Genomic DNA, 22980 nt, shown 5'->3' on the forward strand with positions numbered 1-22980 from the left:
GCCACATACAATAAAGTTCATTTTGCTCAAAAACCTAAGTGACCCAACTTAACTGTGCTGTCTTTCAGGAAAGTGCCTATGGCATTTGCAATGGCAGGCGGGGGGGTACTCCTATATGGAACAGGCTTCCATTAGACACATTTTTATGAGAGGGTATGAGCAAAGATCTGTACTAAACTAACATGTAGCCAAAATCCAATAACAAAACAGCAGAGAGGCTTGCCTTAGATGTGACATGTAAGTAGGAACTGCAGGTAACCCCAATTCTAAAAGCAGCTGCTTTATTTCCTCCTTATAAGTGGGAGCATCAGAGGTAAAGCTAGAAGCCAGCTGTGGCCAGGACACACCTGAGTTCACTAACACCTACTGAGAACAGAAAAAGGCACGTTATTGAGAACAGCTGAGTATGATTTTCTCTCCTCCTGCTTGTATTTGTATTCTGATTTCTCTCTCTTCCTTATACTTTGCTTTCTGCATATCTTTTCACAGCAACTGATAGAGTAAGCTTCAGCCTGTGAAAGCTTGTGCTCTATATGGATTTAGTCTATAAAGGTATATATCTACCCTGCCTTCTGTAACTGGAGCAATGTGCTCTGTAGGATAGCTGTATAATAATACATGATTCACTTAAGTAGAAAGGTGGTAAAAATGTGAGTCCTTTTCTCCAGTGAACTATGGCATTGCCATTTTTGGCCAACATAGACAGCCTCTTTGAATACCTTGTATATATTTTTCTAAATCAAGATGAATAGAGTTTTATAGATAAGATTAGTTAAAATCCCTGTTAGGTCCCTAGAGTTTGAGATCAGAAGGGATCATCTACTCTGTCTGTATGTCTTCAGTTATGGAAGTACTGGAGTGATGTTTTGGGCACAATGTCCAGGAAATATGAGAGCTGCAAGGATAATTTGTGGGGTGATATCTTTTATTGGACCAACTGCATGGTATGGGGGCATTTTGGACGAGGTTTTGAGTAGAGCAATATCCATCAGAGGCCATTACATTACACCCATAACATGTGCTGGACCAAGCATAACTTCCAGAAAGGCATCCAATCTTGCTCAGAAGGCACCAAAAGATGGACAATCCACTATGTCCCTTAGCAGTTTGTTCCAATAGTTAATTATTCACACTGTTACAAATCTCTGACCTTTTTCTACACATGAATTTGTCTGGCTTTACTGAAACTTGTTATACCTTTCTCTGTTAAAGAGCATTTTTGTAGCTCTCTGAAAAAGCCTTTTAGTAGCCATGTTTTCCCCCAGGAAGGCACACAACATAATCAAGTGCTTTAAGGCTCTCAACCTCCTTTTTGATAACCTAGTTTAAGCTCCTTAAAGTTTTGCAATAAAAGGCATTTTCTCCAGGTCCTGAATATTTTTTGTGGCTTTCCTGCATACCTCCTAGTTTTTCAGCGTCCCTTTAAAACTGCAGATAGCAAAACCATACAAAATATTCCAGTGTTAGCCCCACTTGCATGACAGACACAGTTAAAAATCAGGTCCCTACCACCTACTCACTGCTTCCTTGCTTAGGCCGCCAATTTGCTTTCAGAGGATAGCTCTTATGCTGAAGACGTGGCTGGCATTCCTTTCTTTTATATACAAAATGTACCTGACTGTATTAAAATTCATTTTGTTTCAATGGATCCAGCTTGCCAAGTGAATGTTTGTGTGACTGCCTTGACATCTTAATTTACCTATTGACCAGTGATACTGGTGATCACTGTATCATCCGCAACTCTTATCAGCACAGATTTTATATTTACTGTTAGATCACTGATGAAAATGTCAAATCGTGCCTCTTGCTTTTTTCCCTTTTAGGACCTCCTCCTGGGAACACTTATTTTATTGCTGTATGACAAGCGTGGTTCAAATCACCTCAAGGTATCCATGGAAAATATCACCCAGTTCTTTATCCTGGGGTACACCTTAGTCATCATATCATGCAGCAAGGGGAAGAGACCCTCTGTGAGAAAACCCCATGTGTTATCTTCCCATAGAGGCCCACTAAAATGAATACCACAAAACTGGAAAGCAGGAGAACACCTGTTGTGCTGCACCTGCACCTGTATTTCCTGCAGCTCAGGGGCACATCACATTCACTTCAAGCCTGTCTCCTGCTAAGTTCCTTCTGCTGCTGTTCTGGTTGCATTTCTCTTTCACCTCTTTGTTTTTAAGCATCCTATGAGTGACTCTACTAAGTCTTTGGGCCTCCTTGTATATTTGCTCCTGGCACTGAAAGCAGAAGTTTGTTGGAGTATGTCCCAGATTCTTGGGCTATGCTAACGTCAGGAAAGTTTCACTAGGAGATGTTTAATGACTAATTTTTTTATGTTGTATGATATGAGTAATGACATTGTATGTTCATTAGCCTTGATGGTAGCTCACAACTCCTGGTGATCAGTCTCCCTATTCTAAACAGGAACTGGGGGAGAAAACACTATTGATGAGGCCAAAATCTATTCTAACAGGCCTCTGATTCATAGAGATTAGGGTCAGAAGGGACCATTATGATAACTTAGTCTGATCCCCTGCATAACAGTCTGTAATGCATGCAAAAGAGCCATATGATTGCTCAGAGCTCCAGTGTGAAGCTGGAGATAGGCCTGTTGAAAGTCTTTGGGTGAGGGTCAGAGCGGACAGCAACAAGGGTGATGTTGTGGTGGGGGTCTGCTATAGACCACCAGACCAGGAGGAAGTGGTGGATGAGGCTTCAGCTTCAAACAGCTAACAGAAGTTTCCTGATCACAGGCCCTGGTCCTCATGGGGAACTTCAATCACCCTGACATGTGCTGGGAGGGCACTACAGCAGTGTGCAGATGATCCAGGAAGTTTTTTGGGAGCGTTGTGGACAGATCCATGGTGCAAGTGCTGGAGCAGCCAACTAGGGGCCATGTTCTTCTTGACCTGCTGCTCACAAACAGGGTAGAATTGGTGGGGGATGTAGATGTGGATGGCAACTTGGGTAGCAGTGACCACAAGATGATTGAGTTCAGGGTCCTGAGGAAAGGAAGGATGGAGAGCTGCAGAGTAAGGACCCTGGACTTCAGAAAAGCAGGCTTTGACTCACTCAGGGAACTGGTGGGCAGGATCCCCTAGGAAGCCAGTCTGTGGGGGAGAGGAGTCCAGAAGAGCTGGCTGGCTACTTTTAAGAAGTCTTACTGAGAGTGCAGGAACAAATCATCCCAATGCGTAGGAAAGCTAGCAAGTATACCAGAAGACCAGCTTGGCTTAGCAGGGAACTTTTCAGTAAACTAAATTACAAAAAGGCAGGTTATAGGAAGTGGAAACTTGGACAAATAAGTAGGGAAGACTATCAGAGCATTGCTCGGGCATCCAGGGATGAAGTCAGGAAGGCCAAAGCTCAACTGGAGTTGCAACTAGCAAGGGATGTGAAGGGTAACAAGAAGGGTTTCTACAAGTATGTTGGTAGCAAGAGGAGGATCATGGAAAGTGTGGGTTCCTCACTGAATGGGGAAGGGAACCTTGAGACAGAGGATGCAGAAAAGGCTTAAGTGCCCAATGCTTTTTTTGCTCTAGTCTTCACAGGCAAGGTCAGCTCCCAGACTACTGCACCGGGCAGCACGGTTTGGGGAGGAGGTGAGCAGCCAACAGTAGTGAAAGAACAGGTTAGGGACTACGTAGAAAAGCTGCACGTGTACAAATCCATGGGGCTGGATGGGATGCACCCCAGAGTGCTAAGGGAGTTGACTGATGTGATTGCAAAGCCATTGGCCATCATCTTTGAAAACTCATGGTGATCTGGAGAGGTCCTGGATGATTGGAAAAGGGCATACATTGTGCCCGTATTTAAGAAAGGGAAAAAGGAGGATCCAGGGAATGACAGACCAGTCAGGCTCACCTCAGTCTCTGGAAAAATCATGGAGCAGATCCTCAAGGAATCCATTTCTAAGCACTTGGAGGGGGAAAAGGTGATTAGAAACAGTCAGCATGGATTCACCAGGGGCAAGTCATGCCTGATCAACCTGATTGCCTTCTGTGGTGAGATGACGGGCTCTGTGGATGAGGAAAGACCAGCGGATGTGGAAGACCTTGATTTTAGCAAGGCTTTTGATACAGTCTCCCACAGCATTCTTGCTGGCAAGCAAAGGAAGTATGGACTGGATGAATGGACTGTAAAGTGGACAGAAAACTGGCTGGCGTGTTTGGCTCAGAGAATAGTAATCAATGGCTCAATGTCTAGTTGGCTGCTGGTATCAAGTGGAGTGTCCCAGGGGTCAGTCCTGGGGCTGGTTTTGTTCAATGTCTTCATCAATGACCTGGAAGATGGCGTAGAGTGCACCCTCAGCAAGCCTGTAGATGACACCAAGCTGGGGGGGGGAGTAGTAGATATGCTGGAGGGTAGGGTTAGGATTCAGAGTGGTTTGGACAATTTGGAGGATTGGGCAAAAAGGAATCTCGTGAGGTTCAACAAGGACAAGTGCAAAGTCCTGCACTTAGGAAGGAACAATCCTGGTGCAGGCTGGGGGCTGACTTGCTGGGCAGCAGCTCTGCAGAAAAGGACCTGGGGGTTTCAGTGGACAATAAGCCAAATATGAGCAGGCAGTGTGCCCTTGTTGCCAAGAAGGTTAACAGCATACTGGGCTGCATTGGTAAGAGCGTTGCCATTAGATCAAGGGAAGTGATTCTTCCCCTTTATTTAGCACTGGTGAGGCCACATCTGGAATGTTGTGTTCAGTTTTAGGCCCCCCACTACAGAAAGGATATGGACAGATTGGAGAGTCCAACGGAGGGTGACAAAAACGGTGAGGGGGTTGGGGGACATGACTTGTGAGGAAAGACTGAGGGAACTGGGCTTATTTAGTCTAGAGAAGAAGAGAATGAGAGGGGACTTAATAACAGTTGCCTTCAACTACCCGAAGCGGGGTTCGAAAGAGGATGTAGCTGGGTTGTTCTCAGTGGTGACAGATGACAGAACAAGGAGCAATGGGCTTAAGGTGCAGCAAGGGAAGTTGAGGTTATATATTATGAAAAATTTTCTCACTAGGAGAGTAGTAAAACACTGGAACAGGTCACCCAGACACATGGTGGAAGCTCCATCCTTGGAGGTTTTTAAAACCCAGCTAGACAAAGCTTTGGCTGGGATGATGTAGTTAGGGCTGGTTCTGCTTTGAGCAGGTAGTTGGACTAGATGTGACGTCCTGAGGTCCCTTCCAACACTAACTTCCTGTGACTCTATAACAGGGGCCACAGGACTTCCTAAATTAAGTTGTGCTTCAGGCCAAATAGAGGCAAGAACACAAGAATGCCTTCTAGAAAAACAGCTGTGTTAAAAAAGTTGTAGTGACAGGATCCACCACAGTCCTTGCTACAATGTTCCAACGATTAATTGCCCTATTAACAATTTTTGCCTTGCTTCTAAAGAGAATGCGTCTTGCTTCAACTTCTAGCTGTTCATTATTTGTATGCCTTTTCCCATTAAAGAGCTTTGTATCATCAGTTTCCTGTTCACCATGTACATATTTCAGGACTGCGATAACTACTTTAGTTTATTAAAAAGCAGCTAAAAAAATGGAACTCCTTGATTTTTTTCACTCTAAGGCAGGTTCTCGAATCCTTTAGTCAGCTTCTTCTCTGAACCATCTCATTTTTCAACATCCTTGTTGAAATGCAAACACCAGAACTGGACAGTTTTCGAACAGCAGGGATAGCAGAGGTCATATAGCCTCACGTACAGAGGTAATATATAGGAGAGGTGATAGATAGGAGAGGTAATATAAACTCACATAGAGAGATAATATAACCTCTCCACTCAAAATGGATATTCCCATTTATACATCCATGGACTAAGTTAGCTCATTTTTCCAAAGCATCACACCAGGAACTAAAGGTCACCGCAGTCATCCCAGAGTCCTTCTCATCTTGTAAGGCCATATTGGACAGCTACTGTTTCCCTCATCCTGCTTACCAAACAATCCATCTTCTTCGTATTTCACCACTGTCCCAATCCTTGTGTCACCCGCACACTTCGTCAAAGTTGTTAGTCCAATACATCAATAAAAATGGTAAGCAAAGTAAGGCCAAAAACCAAACCCTGAAAAATCCCATCGAAGGCCCCATCCATTTGTCATCGACCACATTTTTGAGGCCTACTGTTTAATTAATTTTTAATCCATTTAATATGTACCATGTTGATGTTGTACTATCCTACTAATCTGAATAATGAAAGCGGTAAAGGAATGAATCTTCAGAAAATGCCCAGGTTCGGCATTCTGCTTCATACCCTTATTACTGCTGACCTAAACAGCTGATATAGCAAGAATCGCCTTTGTACGAATCCTCCAAAAAAGCGAAAGGTGCCAAAACACAGGATAGACTACGAGACAGAGGCACAGAAGAAGCATTTATTCTGGTATTCGTTTTGTTAGGATTACAAAACATTATTTTTCGTTCCGTGATCATCCATCATTTGGATTTTTTTTCTTTCTTTCATGAAGTTTCCAAAAACACAAAGCGAGAGGTATTACATTTGAATGAAACAGTTACTTTTGGGACTATCTTCTGATGCAAGGGCCAGTTGACAGGTATGTTTGTAAGACAACCCATGTCCAGGGTAAGTCGTGCGGGTGACTTAGAAGCGCTCTCCTCCGAATCGCAACGAAGACTGTGTCTCCGCCGAGTATGAGGGGCCACTGCGTTGCTTTCTGCGTATTCCTTGAGACGCACGACTGCTTGCTCCCCACTGAAAACGTCTGGCAATATTTCTCAGGCGAGGTTCGTCAGCGAAGCGGCAATTCAGATAAATGCCTAGCTCAGTCGGTCCCGCAGCGCAGATTGGCGGTGTGTTTTCCCAGCTTCCGATTCTCCGCTGTTATTCGGTGCTGAATTCAGGTGGTCGCAGGAGTCCTCTCTTTCGTTTTTAAATCGTGCTAGCACCCTTCGAAAAGGCACTGCCGTGCGAAGGATGGCGGTTATCAATAAAGGTCATCCGCCCCGGCATCCATCCGCCACCCGTCGTGTCGGCGGCGCTTTCCACATGGGGTGCACGCGTGAGGAGAGGCTGTCGTGAGTCTGGAGAAATGAGCGGGGAATTGAATAGCCCAACTCCACTTCTTCCACGCCAGGCTGAATCCTTCCCTATTCGGATTAATAGCACGGCGCCAAGAGGACGGAGCTGGACTGCTCTCAGCGCGGGCGGAGGACAGAACAAGGAGCAATGGGCTCAGGCTGCAGCAAGGGTAAGTCGAGGTTGAGGAGGAGGACTACTCCCCCCGCCCCACGCTGGAGGGGTTTAAACTAGTGAGGCGGGCGTCAACGTCTAACGGACGCCGAGGCCCCGCCCCGCGTTCTGTCAGGCCCCGCCCTCTCCACCAACCCGCTTCGAGTCTCACTCAAGCCCCGCCCCCTGCCCTCCTCCAGCCGAGTCCCCGGATGAGCCGCCGTCACGTGTCCGGCCGCGGCGGCTTCTGCGTCACGCGCCGCGCTCCAACCACCGCCTGCCCGGCAGTCTCGCGAGAACTCCCGTCGTCCCCTCCCCCCTCTCCCCCCGTCCCGGTTCCGTGTCGCCGGAGGCCTGAGGGGACCCGCCGAGGTGAGCGGCTGAGCCCGTGACCGCCCCCGCCCCCCATTCCCCTGCCCTCCCCCTTCCCCTCCCCCCGCCGCACCGTCGGGCCTAACCGCCAACGGCCTGGGCTCCCCCCGCGCCGCGGCCTGCCGGGCGGGCGGGCGCGGCCTAGACCCCGGCTCGCCTCTGACCCGCTGCCTTCTCTCCGCTTGCAGATGTCGGAGGACCTGGCCAAGCAGCTGGCCAGCTACAAGGCGCAGCTGCAGCAAGTGGAGGCGGCGCTGTCGGGCAACGCCGACAACGAGGACCTGCTCAAGCTGAAGAAGGACTTGCAGGTGGGCCGGGGCCGGGGGCAGGCGCACACGTCGTCTCCTCCTGCGCGCAAACCGGGGCGAGAGCGAAGCGTGGCTGGGTTTCGGGGGCTGCCGGCGAGCCCCACAGGCAGAGGGGGACCAAGGGTCGGCGCCGGTCGCGGCCTCCAAAATCATCCTGCGTTTTGACTGGTATCGGCTGTACGTCGGAGGAGGGTTGGCGCTGTCGCACCGCCGCGATACTCGTGATGCGACGATACGGCGATTACAGGAATACGATAGTCACGCTCGTTATGAACACTCACGTCGTAACATCGTGGCGATCGCCCTATCGTACTATCGCGATGATGATTACGATACGATAGCCACGGTTGTTATACTTCCTCTTGTTGTAACATGGCGGTGATCGCCCTATCGTACTATCACGATAATCGTGACGATAATTGCGATACGATAGTCACGATCGTTATGCTTCCTCGTGTCGTGACATCGCAACGATCGCTTTATCATACTATCACGATAATTGCGATGATAATTACAATATGATTGTTATGCTTCGTCATATTGTAACGTGGCGACGATCGCTCTATACTATCGGCACGATAATTGTGATACGACGTGATGGTACGGCAATAATTGTGATGCGATGATCACGGTAGTCATGATTCATAGCAACGTGATGATCGCTTTATCCTACTATCACGATAATTACGATGCAATTATAATTATGATGCGATAATCACGCTTGTTATCATTCGTCATATCGTAACGTGGTGGTGATTGCGATGATCGCCCTATCATACTATCACGAGTGTCATCATGATTATCACCTTATAGCATCACAACGATCATCTTATCATCGTATCGTGATTATCATCATATCATATCACGATCATTGCCGCACCATGATCATCATATCGTGTAGTGATTATTGTCATATCGTGATTATGATATGATGATAGATACGGTAATAATTACGATAGGATATAATCGTGATAATTGCCCCCTTGTGGCAGTGCTGGCCCAGCTCGACTGGGGAGGGGGGGTTCAAGGGCCAGAGGGGCAGGCCGGGAGCTCAGCTGGGCTCCTGGAGCCCGGGAGAACAAGAAGAGCAGCTGGTGGAAGTGAAAGGAGAGTTTCTGTTTGATTTCTTCCTCAAAGGATGGTGATAGCTCTCTGTCCAGAACAGCAGACGCTAACAACATTCTCCAAGGCGGGTGTGCCTTTGCTGCATCATTTAGCTAGTATAAAAGAGTATATCTGGATCCACAAAGAGATTGGGTGCATCCCTGGAGGGAAGGGGCATCCCTAGCTGTTCAGCATGGGAGCAAGGGGTACAGCTTCTGCTTTACAACTTCCTAGACCAGTGGTTTTGGTCCACAGACCATCTCTAAGGAAGGCAGAGGTTCCCAAACTTTTTCTTATGGCGTAACCCCCTGCCACACTTACCAGATGCACGCATACCCCTACCAGCATATGTTTTATATTTTAACCATTATATTTTATTTTATATTTTACCCAGTGCCCATTATTATTGATAATAACAATATATTGAAAAATCTGCCATTACACAATTTCTGCCGCATACCTCCCCTGAGATGTCTTGCGTACCCCCAGGGATGTGTGTACCACAGTTTGGGAACCCCTGGTCTAAGGGGTCTGTGAAAGATGATTGCGATCAGTCAGAAATGCAGTGTGTTGATTAGCCACACTTATATTTTGAAGGGTATGGACCTCCACTCAAAACTTCCTAGGGACTTGCAAGTGAAAAGAGGTAGAAAACCACTATCCTGGATCTGTAGTGCTGGAGGCTGCAAGTGAGAGAAGAACAGTGGGGAAAACCCTGGTCGGATCCAGTTCACTCTGCCTTTTGGTATCTCTTCTCTGTCATGGTAGGACACAGGACACTGGGCAAGATGGAGTTACAGTCTGACCCAGTAAATAGTAATTCTTATATATTTCTATCTTATCTGATTAAGTAGAAGACTAGACGGGCTTCTCAGTTTGGTAGAAAGAAATTGCAACCACATCACTGTACAGGCAGGATGGAGAGAGAGAGAGAGAGAATGAGAATAGTCTTTCTGGCTTATAAAGTAGGAGAACAAACTAAGAAAAATACCTTGATAGCGTCTTCCTTACTTTTGCACCTGTAGCCTATTACATTTTTTCATAACTTTGGCAAAATTATAAAGAAACATTCAACCTTAATCTTTGATCTTGTGGTACTGAGAGAATAGTCTGGTAACCTACAAGCATGGAATTTTATGCTGTCTAGTTTGTCAACACAAATTTAAAAGGAATGTAATTTGCTGCTGATGCGATGCATTCATTATGCACTCTTTCACTGAATACTTATCAGAGAGGAGCCCAAATACTTTGAGCATTGTTTTGAAGTTTTGGCACACACAAACTTTGCATTGACTTTTTTTCCATAAGAGTTTCATAGGGTGTGTTAGGAAAGCCATGTTGGTACTTACAAGAGCTTTAGACTTTTCAGCTCATAATTTGTCAAGTTTAGTGAACAGTTAAACTTCCCCAAGTCCTCGTAACGCACACTTTGAACGATATCAGGAACACCTCAACTGTGATTATAATAGGACTGTGTTGCTTTTAAACTGTTAGACAATAAAACTGGCATAACTGTGCCTGCCTGTACTGTTTTCTTAAACGTTACAGTGCAGGTACCGAATGCTACTTTATTAAGATAGGGGACTATGGTTGCCAAGTTCTTATTTGAAGTAGATAAAATTACCCAGCTCAAAATTCAGTAACCAGTCCTGCTTCTTGAAGAACTGTAGCAAAAAAGTTAAAACTCAAAAAATCAAAGATAAAGCTTTTAAGCACCTTTCCACTCTAGTTTTTAGAGATCTTCCTTAATTGTAAGGAACCTACTGGGCAGCTTTCAGCATAATCTGAATATGTCTCCTTGTACACAGTGAAAAGTATCTGTGTATTTTAAAAAGACACAGTAAAACCTACATAAGATGATATTTCTGGTACCTTGGCTTTGATATGTAGAGATTGTGGATTTGAAAGGACAACTTGAAGACTTTTTTTTCTTTTAAGAAAAAGTTTTCTGCACAAAATTGGGAAGATACATACACTCCTGTCTCTAAAAGGTTTGCTATTCATATGTTCCACCTTGTAAATGATATAGATGATGCCTTGTCAAGTTAATATACATGAACTACCTTATAACTGGAAAAATGGAAAATAAGTCCTGGCTTTGTTTTTTAAGTGTCAAATGTCCCATTTAAGTGGTTTCTGTGTCTGTTCAAAAGATTACTACTACATGATTGAAAGAGTCCTTTATGATGCAGCATCACATGCAGCATGCTCAGCTGGGTAATGAATTGCCAGGCTGAAATACATTTGACCAAGATGTAGAGGGAGCCCATTTATTTACATGAAAATATTTTGCTTCACTGAAAAACTTCTGTTAAGGTGTCTATACAGCCAAGGATTCAGCCTGACTTGGAAGAAGTGGAGTTGATTGCCAACATCTTCCTCTTCATGTGGAGATGCAATGTCTACTCTCTGTACATACTCTTGCTTTTCTGACTACTGGTCTGACAGGTGAATACATAAACCACTGTTGCTTTTTCACTGCTTTTAGTATCAAGGCACCACACTGTTTTCCATTTAAAAAAAACTGGCTTCCAGAGCCTCTGCCTGCTTGTAAGTGTCAATTGACCCATCTTGTTTTTTAGTTAGCTTCTTTTTGAGGAGTCTTATGGGGTCAAATTTCCCTTCTAGCTCCCACTGTCCTTTTTAATATTTTTATAAATCTCATTTCTCTAACCCTTAAGACTTTTCATAGAATTAATAGCTCTGTTTTAGATCTTCGTCTTCCTCAGTGCCCCTTGTCATGTTTGGTCCTCATTTTTTTTTTTCCCCTCAGTAGTCTTTTAAAAGTTTGAGTTAGCAATCCTATAAATTAACTGCTTTGTGACTGCTGCAAGACAATGCATAATTCAGGTCTCTGTCTATGATTACACTTAGCAGGTATGAAATCAAGGTTTTACCAAATTTGCAATTTATAGCCTGTCCTTTAAACACCTGCAGTAAAGTCAAGGAATTGTTGACTGACTAGTCCATGTAGCTAGCTATTCATTTGAATTCTATAATAAGCTATTTATGAAAGAGGCAGGAATACGTCAGTTGTCTCATTACAGTGGTATACTGCATAGTTGAAACACCTACCTTCAGGTAATCGGTGTGTGGTTGTATCAGCAGGTCCAGCGGAGCGCACATGTGGCAAGCTGCAGTGCTTCTTGGATTTGCAGATTACTGTCACCCATTTGTGTCAGAGGTGCTGCTTTAGAGCTCAGACCTGGAGAGGAAGAGTAATTAGTGCCATATACTCCATAGTCCTCCCTCAAATACTCTGGATATCAAAATTGGAGCTGGTTCATATACAGTATTATACAAAAAGAGACTGGAGCAATATTAGGTAGACTGTGGCCTCTTCCCAGTCTCTACCACTTTATTGCTATATGCTTCTCTAAATCTAACAATGTTCCCCACACATAACATAATCACCCAAAAGCATCCTTGCTAGTGAGGTGTCATGGGTTCAGATATTAGCAAACAAGGAATCCAGTTATCCTCCTGTTTGTGACTAGGTGCAAGCAAAAGTACATGTCAAAACAGAACAGTCCCTATATAGGTTTGGGGTCTGGGAACTGTTCCCCAGCAACCTCCTTCCTTGAGCTTGCACTCTCTTTATAGGCTTCTGCCTTAACAGTGCGATGCAGCTGATTTCAGTGATGGTTCCAATGGACTACAGCTGTTCTCTGTTATTCCTGATGAGTTGATGGAGGAATTCTTCTGGGTCCTGGAGCCTTCCTGTCCCACTGGCTGGTCTGCTGCTTCCCTTTGTTAAGAAAGCAGAAACGGAGAAGCCTATCCAGTCTCTCTGGGGAGTCGCCAAAAGGAATTCCTTATTTTCTTAGGGTACACAACTTTCCAAACCACCCCCTCTTGGAATTTGGGAAAAGGCAAAGGCTGGAGCCAGTCATGGTGAATGTCTGTGCTTACTTTTTGCTGTGGGCTGAACTGAAAATGCATTTGGAACAGGAGTGTTCTTCATTACTAGTACAATCCTTTTTTTTAAAATCATCCCACAGTCACAGACAACCAAGACAGCTTGTGCCTTTGGTACATGAGTACATACCACTTTTCCTGCAGAGTAGAGCAGATTAGAGCATCTGATTCACTCTGCTCCTGACCTTGTCCTTGGGCAGTGTTTTGTGCAGGAACAGCAACATAAGTCACTTGTGAAAGCACCTGGGGGTAAGGGGAGAAGTTAGGTTTTCCATAATATTTTCCCCCTTAAATTAAGCACCAGCATTTAAATTTGAGACTAGCATCAGATGGTGAAAATTAATGACATAATTCAAGAACTGAAGACTTTTTTTTCTTGTTTACAAACTTCAGCTGCCTTTCTTCCTATAGGAAAGTTCCCATATGTGTTTTCTTCTGTCAGCTGTTGTATCACTTGTCTTATCAGAAGTTATGGCACCACACTGTTATGGCATCACAAGAATCTTAACGTGGGAGAATAAAAGCACGGCACTGACTTAACTGGCACTTGTTTGATTTCTGTAGAAGAACCAGAAATTGCCTATTCTAATAAGGTGAAAAATAGATGTTAGAGTGACATGGTTTCCTCTACTCTGACTCCTGAATCAACAAGAAAAGTGGTTACCTAATCGTGGATATCTTTTACTAAAATAGGAAATACTGGGCATGTCTACACATTCATTAATGCGCAATAATTACAGTGCATTAAGTTTAGTACTTGTAAATTAGTATCTGCAATGGCAGGCACTAATGCCTGTCAGTAATGCACTGTAATTGGTGCTGCACATTAGTGCAGATGAATGGGGGTTTTTTAGTGACATTAATGTGCATTAGACCAAATCTATTTCACATTAGCATGGGTTTTGCCCACCACGCTAACATGCAGTAGAATTGGTCTTCTGCGCATTAACTGTCTCGCATAGATGTGGCCACTGAGACTGGTCTGTGCACTTACCCTTAGAAATAGTCCAGTCAGGTCAGATCACATGGATAAAGTGGTTGGGCTATTGCTGCTGACTAATGTTTTAGCTTTGATTTTTTCAGTACCTTTGTAGCACTATTTATTCACAGTCTAGTAGAAAAAGACTGTATTCTTATTCACTTGCCATGTTTAGGTCATTCTGTCAGGTTGATGGGGGGGGGGTCTTTGTCTAAAATATTGAGGTTCTGTTCCAGGAAAAGGTGGAGTCCATCTTGCTATGAGTGGTAATCATGTATGTGCCCCAGGGTGCAGACAGACTACACTGTTACTGCAGAGTATCTTGCTCCAGATTTTAATCCATAGAAATTCATTCCATATTTGGGAGAAGACAAGTAGTCAGGTCTGTCATGCCCTCAATAGCCACTACCAAAGTGGCTGGAGAACAAGTTCGCTTTGAGGATGAAATTGAGTTGAGGAGTGGATGCACGGCACTTTGTATATAGCAGCCTTCCACATGTTAAAGCTACTGTACCTATTTCAAGGGGTATCTTTATCCTGGATTTGAGTGACTTACTACATAGTAGTACAGTATGTCATGTATCTGCACCCAAAATGCTTTTCTGAAAAGGTGTTCTTTTTAGAATTAGATCTCAAAAGTAAAGACTTTCTTTTTCTTCTGGGGATGCTTGAGTTCAGCTAACTTTTTTTTTTTTTCTGGAGGAACTGAAAAAATGGTCACATTCATTCAAAGGCACTAATTACTATGTTTGTACTTGTTATTCAATAATTTGAAACACAGAAGTGTAAACACAGAAGTGTAATATCTTTGTCAATAAATAATTTTAAATCACTTATGCAAAATAAACTGAAATGTAGATGGAAATGTAAAACATGGTTGCCTTCTGAAAGGGTCGTTTAGCCCTTGCCTTCCCCTCAGAGCAACAAACAGGACCCTGACTTCACTCTGCTAGTTGCTGCCTTGTACTCTTTAGTCAGTAATAGAGCATCACACACGTGCAAAGAGTCACATCAAGGATTGTTCCCACATAAATAGCTGGCTTTGTCTCTGTGCCTGTACAAAAGCAGTTTATCTAGATAGAGTTCTTGTGAAAAAGAGTGTGGGGCATTCCCACTGAATCGGCAGACGATAGAGAAGTGGCCAGTAGCTTCTTTACAATGCAGTATGTGCCATACATCACTTTTCTCTACATCTGTGATGCATAAGACCATGAAGTGGTCGAGAACTAGAAGTCCTTCACCTCAGAAACACTCTTAACACTATTATTACCAAAAAAAAAATAAATCCTCAATTTGAAGAAGAAATAAGTGCAGTTAATGATGATTGAAAGGTTATTGTCTGCATTTTCCTTTTCCAGGAAGTTATTGAACTTACCAAAGATCTGCTTTCAACACAACCTTCAGAAACACTTGCAAGTTCCGACAGTTCTGCTTCTGCCCTGCCCAGTCACTCCTGGAAGGTTGGGGATAAATGTATGGCAATATGGAGTGAAGATGGACAGTAAGTGTAGAAAACAAACTTCTCTAAGTGTTACATGAAATAAAACAGTACAATGGTAAGAGACTTTCATTCAGCTTGAACTGCCTCATTTAAAATCAGTCTAAAGTAAAATAGCAAAGAGGAATTAGAGAAGAAACCTAGGGTTAAGTAGCTGTTGACTCCCTTTTTTATTGTAGGTCAGTAGTAAAGGCACAAAACTTAAGGAGATCCTGGAATCACCCTTTTGGTCATTCCCCCTCAGAATAAACATTTCACTTTGACAAATCAGTAGCATATCTTCCTCAACTAATCTAGTAATGTGTTGCCTTTCAAACACGTCGGGTAATTAATGCCTTGCCATTATGTTAATATATTGGCATTTTATTACAACTATGAAAGATGACTTAATGAGAGACTTCAATTGGTACATCTAATCTAGAATGCCAGCTTTTGGCTATAAAGAAACTGGAACCCTTTGAGACTGATATTGCTCTCTAAGATAACTTTATGGCTGGATACTTGATTGGTAAAGCACCTTAAAGTGTGCTGTACCAAAATAGTTCGTTCAGATTTTACTCACTTTATGTAACGGTGTCTTGGGGTTGTTTCGCTTCAATCTGAGTTCGTACTCCTTGAAATAAAAAGTATACTCGGAGTAATACAGTTCTGTAACACAGAAATATTTCTTAGAATTTTGGCCAACTGGGCCATTTGGATAGGGTCAGCACCCATTATCTCTTTGTAATACAGAACAATATCCTTGCACAGTGGATCTGCTAACATGATGTAGTGGCAACTAAGGATAGGAGCTGATGCAAAATTATTGATATTTTATGTAGAAACACTCTTTTATAAGTGCCAGAGACATTTTTTTGTTGCTATGCACTGATGGCCAAGCTTACAAATGTTTCCGTTTTAAAGCTTTTTAGGTTGTCAGTGAGGGTCAGTATTCTCACTCTGATCATTAGTTCAGGGCCAGATCTTGGAAAAACTTTTGGAAATTGAAAATATTTGGACTGGTCTGCCCACGTTTCTGGTTCGGATAGGTCACATGATACTGGACTTGAATCACTTTGCCCTCTTGCCTTTCTGAATTTCAGTTGCAACATAATGTAAACAGCCAGTGTCTCTTGAATCTCTAGCCAGAGAGTTATGTTACCAACCGTGTAGAAGTTGGGCTCCCATTTGTTTCCGTGTGTACTAAAGCATCAGTGCCTAGTTTACCTCAAGTGTTCTTCAAGATGCTGGTCACTAAAATTCTAGCAGAAATGAAATAGCAGATGTTAGCTGGAATAATGTCTATAAAGTTTCTCGTAGTCTGCGAGGATTGGAGATTTCTACGGGTTTTTTTTCTGTTCTGAATTGGGATTATCTTTAATTTTAAAATGATTAACCAAGTCAAAAATGAATCAGTTCAGGTTGACCGGAAATGTTTTATTTTGATATTTTTTTAGATGTTTGGAATTCCACTTTTGCCCTATGTTAGTATAAACTAGCCAACACTTCAAAACCAAGTTACTCTGATTCAGAGGACTTTTAACTATGAAAATGTTGAAACAGGACATTTGACAATGTCAGAACTCTTCCTTCCAGAAATGGAGAGGTGGAGAGATCTGTCAAAGCTAGCAATCTCCCACAAACATCTTTTTGTTTCAGTAGATCAGCACTTACCACCAAAAAAGCCCCCCGCCCCTTTTTACCAATTCCCGACCAGGCTTAAACTGACATTTTAAAAATTCTGACACAGATGTATCTCATGACTATCCGAACCAGGAAAAAAAGGGTTCCTAACTTTATGGTTGCACAATACATTTATTGCTAGCTTTGGAAGCTACAGGACCTTGAAGCTGCCACTGGTCCTGATCAGTGTTGTGCAGGACTAAATATAATGCATTGCAGCCCTTGGACTAATGTACCTTTGTCCTTAAAGAATAACAGGTCCTTGGCCTGGTTAGCATATTGTTTCAGAAATGAAATACGTTGGTTGCAAATCTTTAGCTTAATGTTATTCACTGACTTACACTATAGGTATTGTAGGGCTGAGTATTAAACCTTTACTCACATGCTTACAGCCATGATATCTTTACAGGTGTTATGAAGCTGAGATTGAAGAGATAGATGAGGAGAATGGTACAGCTGCAGTCACGTTTGCTGGATATGGCAACGCTGAAGTCACCCCTCTGTTCAACCTCAAACCTGTGGAAGAAGGAAGAAAAGCAAAAGAGGACAGTGGCAACAAACCCATGTCCAAGTAAGTGACTTAACCTTGAATAGTATGTTTGAACAAGGAAGAGGAGACTCCGGATGAGGGCCCTGATGATGCTTACATCTGGGTTTTGGGAGAAGACAGACTTGCCTTGCCTGTCTCCCTGTGTAGGTGATTCAAGAAATAGTAGACACCTGAAATCTATCAAGATTTCTTTTTAGAGCTTTTAGGTGAAAGTGTGAGTGCTTCACAGACTTACTTACATTTGGAGGAATGAGGAAATGGTTTCACTCATTAGAGCTTCCTGGTGAGAAACCAGAATGTAGCAGCTCATCTATTGGAACTCGTGTGTTTGGGGACCCAGGCATTTGGAGTGGCTCCTGCTTTGTTCCTAGGATTGAACTTGCTTTGTTCCTACATTCTCTTGTGGTGGATATTGACTGTCTTAACAAACCAAGAGCTGAAATGCTAGTGTGGTCCTTGTGGGAATACTGGGGACTGCTGTTATCTCACCACACAGAAAGAGCATGGAGTCTGGTCCCTGTGACCTGCTGCAGATCCTCCTCTCCTATGCTCCCCCTGACTTCCAAAAGAACGGTGCCATTTGGTACAGAGGTCTTGAGTAGTGGGAAACCAGTGCTACTGCTGTCCTTGGCTCCTGGCAGCGTGGCTTTTCTGGAGCCACGTTACAGTGTTCTCAGTTAATCACACTTCCTGGAGAAAAAGCCTTCCCATGCCAAAAGGGGTTCCTGCAGCAACCGAGACTTTCATAGAAAGGTTCACCCACTTCCAATTGTTTTAGTGTTCTGTGGAACGCCACAGTGAAACTCAACTGATAGGCTACTTGGAGAAGCAACTAAATGCTCTCAGTAGAGTCCAAGCCTGACCGCAGAGCTTTGGCTTGTGGTTTTATCATTTATTTAAGGAGAGTTGTGTTTAAACCTGTGTGTCCCATCATGTTTGTAATTTTATGCTTTGTACTTTGTATTGGCGCCAAAGCATGTTGTGAGCGGCAAACTGAGGTACATGTCTAACTAACAGTTTTCCTTTCTTTGTAGAAAAGAAATGATTGCCCAGCAACGAGAATATAAGAAGAAGAAAGCTTTGAAAAAAGCACAGAGAATCAAAGAACTTGAACAGGAACGGGAGGACCAGAAAGTCAAATGGCAGCAGTTCAACAACAGAGCCTACTCTAAGAATAAAAAAGGCCAGGTTTGTAAATCCTGCCAGTGCACGTGCAGTAGCAAACATTTCTGTTGCTTTAGCCACTACACACTACTGTGTCCATGTCTTAAGACACAATGCTTAATTTCAGTATCTGAGCTGAGACCATCCAGCGGCAAACTGTTAAGTACAGTGGGTCAACAGCAGCTGTCTGGCTGAGTAATTCTGTGTCAGTATGAAAGTCAGGTGGTGGACCTTTCCTTATAGGTGTTCAGAAACCCCCATTGCTTTCATTTGTGCAGGAAGAACTTATTTCAAGAGTTCTTCACTGACAAATTTGTGTTTGCAGGAATAGCCAAACTCTTTCACATAATACCATGTAGAAGTAAATTGTTGCAAGTCCTTACTGCTATTGGGTGTGTAATTGAGACTTCCCATTGGGATACTTCCCATGAACATCTTCACACTGCTCTCTTACTAGCCCAGGAGAGAAGGAAAGACCTTGAACAACCAGTAGCAAGCGGAGGGGGCCGTGCTGTTCCTCAGTTTATATTTTGGTTTGCACTAATACTTCCATGCCTTCATTCAGAGAGTTCCCTCCTTGTAGTTCCCTATTAGCTGTTCTGTGGTACTAGTCAATGTGCAGCTGCTGTGGACTCAAATTTATAGAAATGCATTATGCCAGTATTATCCAGGGGGAAAAATGCTTTAAACACTTTAAAAATGCTTTCCTGTGCAGGAAAGCAGATGCACTGATGTGTGGAACTAAGCTGCTCATAGATCACATGTCCAATGTGAGCTGCTTTACAAGAGTGTGGGTACTGGAAGCTGTTGCTAGATGGATGTCATTTTAAACTGCATATAAAGGGAGAGGATGGGAAATCTAATATATCCTCTTAATAAAGGATTCTGATAGGCTTGGTGTAGTAAGGAAGTTACCTAGAGTGAAAAAATGAATTGCACTTACCTGGGATGAAGCATCAGGGTCCACTGGTGCTGGTTGTGTAGCTTGGGAGGATTCATATCTGCTGGAGGTTAGCTTCTGGCTAGCATGTGAAACATAGCAGAGATGACCGTGGGACAGTCACACAGGTATCTGGGTTAGTTGGCATCTTGCAGAGGAAGAAGCGAGGAGACGAGCAGTGCTAAAGCATCAGTCCTCCTTTGGAGCATTTCCTGCAAGTGCTTTTTTGAGGGACATAAATGAACATTGGCTCTGAATAAAAGTGGTAAGTGCTCCCCGAGAGGCCTGACCAGAGCACAGAACCAGGTTCCAGAAAGGCCTCCATTGTGATGTCTGGTCTGCCACTGGCTCCTCTTGGAAGTCAGTCAGCCCTTCAGCTTACCTGTTTGCAAAGTTGAAAGTTGTGGATTGTTTGCAGAAGTAGAGAATTGACAAGTTGACAACTAACTGCTACTAACTAGGAATGGTGTTTCTGTTTTCCTTCTCAGGTCAAGAGGAGTATTTTTGCTTCTCCTGAGAGTGTAACTGGCAAAGTTGGAGTTGGAACATGTGGAATTGCAGACAAACCCATGACACAGTATCAAGATACCTCTAAATATAATGTCAGGCATTTAATGCCTCAGTAATAGGAAAAAAGGTTAAACTTCATCTCTGCAGGGCTTTACACTTCTCTTTTTATCATTATATTTTTCTAAAAGTAAATTATTTGTTGGCACGTAGTGAATAGTCCATTTTTGTCACCATCACTTGGCTTCAGCTGATATGAGCCTTAAATCTACAGCTATTGAGTTGACTCCTTTAATCATTACCAAACTTTTTATAGTCGTCAGTTCTGCAGACAAATGTTTTCTTGAACTGCTGTTAGCCGCTGTGTTGAAAACAGCAGTTAGCTGAAACAGGGATCTCCAGAACCTTCCATTCATACTTTGAGTGAGGGTAATCATCAGAAAAGTGACTGTATAAAAAAAAAAATGGCACCTTAACAGCTCTCTCTTGTCTCAAAGTCAGTTCAACCTGCTTGCTTTAGTGACAAGCTTAGCATTGGAGAGCCCTATACCGCTCTGAGAGAACTAGCTGGATTCCACCTAAGCTTGTATATAAATGAAATTGTTAATGAAGTTCTAAGTTACTACCTTGCAATCCCAGTGAAGACAGTCGATCTGTAAACTGTAAAGGAGGGTAGAGTTCGGCGCATGGAAATGTTTTATTACTAGTAACTATTCATGAGCTAGAAACAACGTGACCTGACTTCTCGGTTCCAGGCTGAATTTCCCGGACTGTGAATTAAACTGGAGGGAAACATCCCTACCGGTAGAAGCAGCAAATTTGAACTGCGAGTTGGAGAGATGACCAAGAAACCGTAAGATGGCATTTTTAGAGAGTCAAATTACAGAGTAGAAAGGCGCTTTAAAATTGTTGATTTAAAGTGTTGGGAGAATTTAGGTTATACACTCTGAAAGTAGACCGTGAGAACTGCTGCGTTCTCCAGTGTGGTTATAAGATTTGATAATGTACAGCAAATCCCCAGCATCTCGTTGAGTAGCTTGTGTGGGTTTCCATCCATTTAAACAGAACTGAAGCACATCAGATAAGAATGCCTGGATCCTATTTAGTTAGTTGTAAATGAGTAAAGGTTAGTCTGAATTTTTTGCCCCAATGTTCATTGTAATTTCGGCCATATTATGGTGTCGTTGAGCCCTTTCAATTTTATTCAGGAAACAATGTGTAAAAGCTCTTGCCTTTTTGTACTTTCTGTATGTGATTGCTTTCCTTTGTTACTTGTCGCTCACTTACGGTAGTGGTGCCATCTCTGAATCCGTAACGTGTTTAAAACAAAAGTTAATAGATAGCCCTGTATACAATGTAGATATTATTTTTGTAAAATCTAGGGCTGAGTTGATGAGCAAGAGTACTGAACAATACCTGCTGAATAATTCAAGGGTATTTCTTGTTCATTAATCCTGACCATGTTTCCCCTGTATATTATGTTATAATGTAGCTCATTTTGTAATTTGTTAACTAGATCAGGTCACGTCAGCAATTGTTGATGCACTGATTGGTGGAAATGTCCATCATCTACCCGAGTCACAACTCAAGCTAGACTCTGCAACTGATAGTTTAGAATCCATGCATAGAAAAAGGTTCTTCCTGTTAATGGAAGAAGGTGATTTTTATGACTACAAAGTGTGTTAATTTCAGTTTTGTATGTTTAACTTTTATTAAATAAAGTGTTTAAAATCTCCTGGATATGTTTTGCACCTTGAAAATGTACAGGTCTCAGGTGCTGTCCAAGATGAGCGTAATGACAAGCGCAGATGCTGACCTAATAGACGGAAGGGGAACTAACAGCACGTGGAGGAAGGGTTGAGGATTCAAAAGAGATCCTGAATTCTGCCCTTCCGTTAGGCAACACCTCCTTAGTCGTGCAATGAATCCTAACTCCTAGGCCTCTGCTGCTGGGTGGACCGGGGAAGGGACTTTTGTTTGCACCAAAAGACTCCAGTCTACAATAAAAGCGTAATGAGGTCAAAGTAGAAGACCTCACTACTTCTTCCCTGGTTGGTCACTGGAGGGGGCAGTCATTCCTGCGAGTACAGATGTGTCTGGAAAAAGAGGTACCTGTGATCTGGTAGTTCCTGGCAAAAAGGAGTGGCGTGTCGGTGCAGGACATCGCAAAATGAAAATCAAGCCACAGCGAACACGGGAGTTGAGTTAGAAAGCACCTTCTGTGTGAGTTCGCCCTTCACTCCGAACTGGAAAGCACAGAGCGTCTTTTGGAGAAGGGACTAAAACTGTACGCTACAGATCTGGTGCCCACCCTTAGCTAAACAAAATTGCCTTTGTATGTTTTGGTGCAGAGAATATTGTATCACACTTTACGTGCGAGTACAAGCCTGAAGTGAATTTCAGGCAGAAAAAGCTCTGAGAATAGAAGTGGGCAGGCTACTTTTGCACTGCTGTAAGAGATGGATCAGCTTCAACTAAACTAGCCTGTCACGTGGGAATTACACTTGTTTAGAAAAGATCAGCAGTCTTGCAACTCAGTGACCTAAAACTGGACATGGCCATGTTAAACAATTATAAATGTGATTAGCTGTACTATAGTTAGATAATACACCATTTATTTTGCATATCCAATTAGTGATTGCTATTTCAGGTTAGATTGTCTTAATGAACTTGGCTGTGTTGTGTTGTCAGATAGAAGAGAGAACTTTAAAACAAACCCCCAAAACAATGCTATGTTGATACAGGGTGTTCCTGCTTTGTATAATGGATGAGGATGATAATAAACAATAGGCCAGG

At 43.2% G+C, this 22980-nt stretch overlaps 1 protein-coding gene across 1 annotated transcript; it reads left to right on the forward strand.

The window, feature by feature from the left end:
• Nucleotides 1–7444: 7444 nt before the first annotated feature.
• Nucleotides 7445–21924, forward strand: SMNDC1 (survival motor neuron domain containing 1). The gene is made up of 6 exons (XM_006270749.4): nucleotides 7445–7554; nucleotides 7743–7862; nucleotides 15222–15364; nucleotides 17433–17594; nucleotides 18608–18761; nucleotides 20166–21924. Exons 2-6 carry the CDS (start codon nucleotides 7743–7745, stop codon nucleotides 20301–20303), a joined length of 717 nt encoding a protein of 238 aa, XP_006270811.1. The 5' UTR covers nucleotides 7445–7554; the 3' UTR covers nucleotides 20304–21924.
• The last annotated feature ends 1056 nt before the right edge of the window (nucleotides 21925–22980 follow it).

This window comes from Alligator mississippiensis, chromosome 6, assembly GCF_030867095.1.
Source record: "Alligator mississippiensis isolate rAllMis1 chromosome 6, rAllMis1, whole genome shotgun sequence".
Lineage (NCBI taxonomy): Eukaryota > Metazoa > Chordata > Crocodylia > Alligatoridae > Alligator > Alligator mississippiensis.